Source organism: Crocuta crocuta, unplaced genomic scaffold, assembly GCF_008692635.1.
Source record: "Crocuta crocuta isolate KB4526 unplaced genomic scaffold, BGI_CrCroc_1.0 scaffold467, whole genome shotgun sequence".
Taxonomy (NCBI): Eukaryota; Metazoa; Chordata; class Mammalia; order Carnivora; family Hyaenidae; genus Crocuta; species Crocuta crocuta.
In genome coordinates, this window is record NW_027530632.1 from 4,146,108 (window position 1) to 4,147,190 (window position 1,083).

A 1,083-nucleotide genomic window follows, 5' to 3' on the forward strand; every position below is an offset into this window, starting at 1 on the left:
GAGACAAACATAACCAGCATTCCTACCGCCTCCCCGTTCCTCCATAGCCACAAATCACTGACACTGGTCAGCCCGAAGTACCCAGGAGGTGGGAACTAAGAGTGCCAGTTAGCGCTGCGCCATAAGCCAAGTTAGGTCAGCAACCACCCCGGTAGGCTCCTTGCAACTCACCTGCTGGTCCAGCCCGAGCGCATTTTCCACCGCCACATGACTCATCCCTGAAGAGTACCGAGAACTCGGAGTCTTCTGCTGCTAAGCGACTGTGTTCGATTCACCGCGAAGGCCCTCTCACGGGAGAACTGCGGCTCTGGAACGCACGGCGCGGCCACGGATCTAATATACCCACTTGAATGGCTGTTACGTCAGCACGTAAGACGTATCCCCTCCCTCTCACACCCGAACCCCTCCTGTCGTTGTGACTTCTGCCTAGCTACTGCGCGTTCGTTTAGTCTAAACCTCGCGTGATTTCCTAAGCAGTCCCGTCCCTGGCTCCTTCTATCTTAGAGCTCAGAGCGCCAAATGCTGCCCTAGTTCGCCTGAGCTTCAGTTCTCCTGTTCTCCGCTAACACCCTAGCCTAAGTCTTTGAGTTCTTGAGATCTCGCGATAACTCGTCGTGTCCCCCTTTTGCGCCTGCTAGGAGGTCTTAAGTTTTAACCTAGGCCTCTTTCCCTTTTTTTTCCCTATGCCCCCAGTTTTTGCTGTTTCTTTAAACTGCACGCTCGCTCTCTTTTCTCTCTCAGTCCTTGGACTTGGAGATGTCTGGAGATTTCTCTGAAGTAGCCCACGCTCTTCCGCGGGCGGGCTCCTCAAAATCGGAGTTAGGCGAAAGAAAGCCCGAAGCCGGGAGGGCATCGGGTCACGTGACCGCAGGTGTCGCTCACGGTGGCCATTTTGTGGAGCAAACCTTGGCCTGAATTGAGTACGCGGAGTGCCGGGGAGAGGTGGAGAGAGAGGGAACCGGAGAGGGAATAGGGGCAGAGGAGGAGAGAAGAAGGGGAAAAGGAGGAGGGGGGAAAGGAGGAGGAAGGAGGGCGGAATGGTGACCGGGGTTGCGGTCGGGGTGGTAGTGGAGGTGGGCTGGG

General features: G+C 56.2%; 1 protein-coding gene across 2 annotated transcripts in view; it reads right to left on the minus strand.

Moving 5' to 3' along the window:
• The window catches only part of DDX3X (DEAD-box helicase 3 X-linked), a 17,705-nt gene extending 17,376 nt beyond the window's left edge, over positions 1-329 (minus strand). For both annotated transcript variants that reach the window (XM_077768531.1, XM_077768530.1), the window contains exon 1: positions 172-329. In XM_077768531.1, the coding sequence (XP_077624657.1) occupies positions 172-216 (45 nt within the window). In that variant the 5' untranslated portion in view covers positions 217-329. The remainder of the gene's footprint in view (positions 1-171) is intronic.
• Positions 330-1,083: the final 754 nt, after the last annotated feature.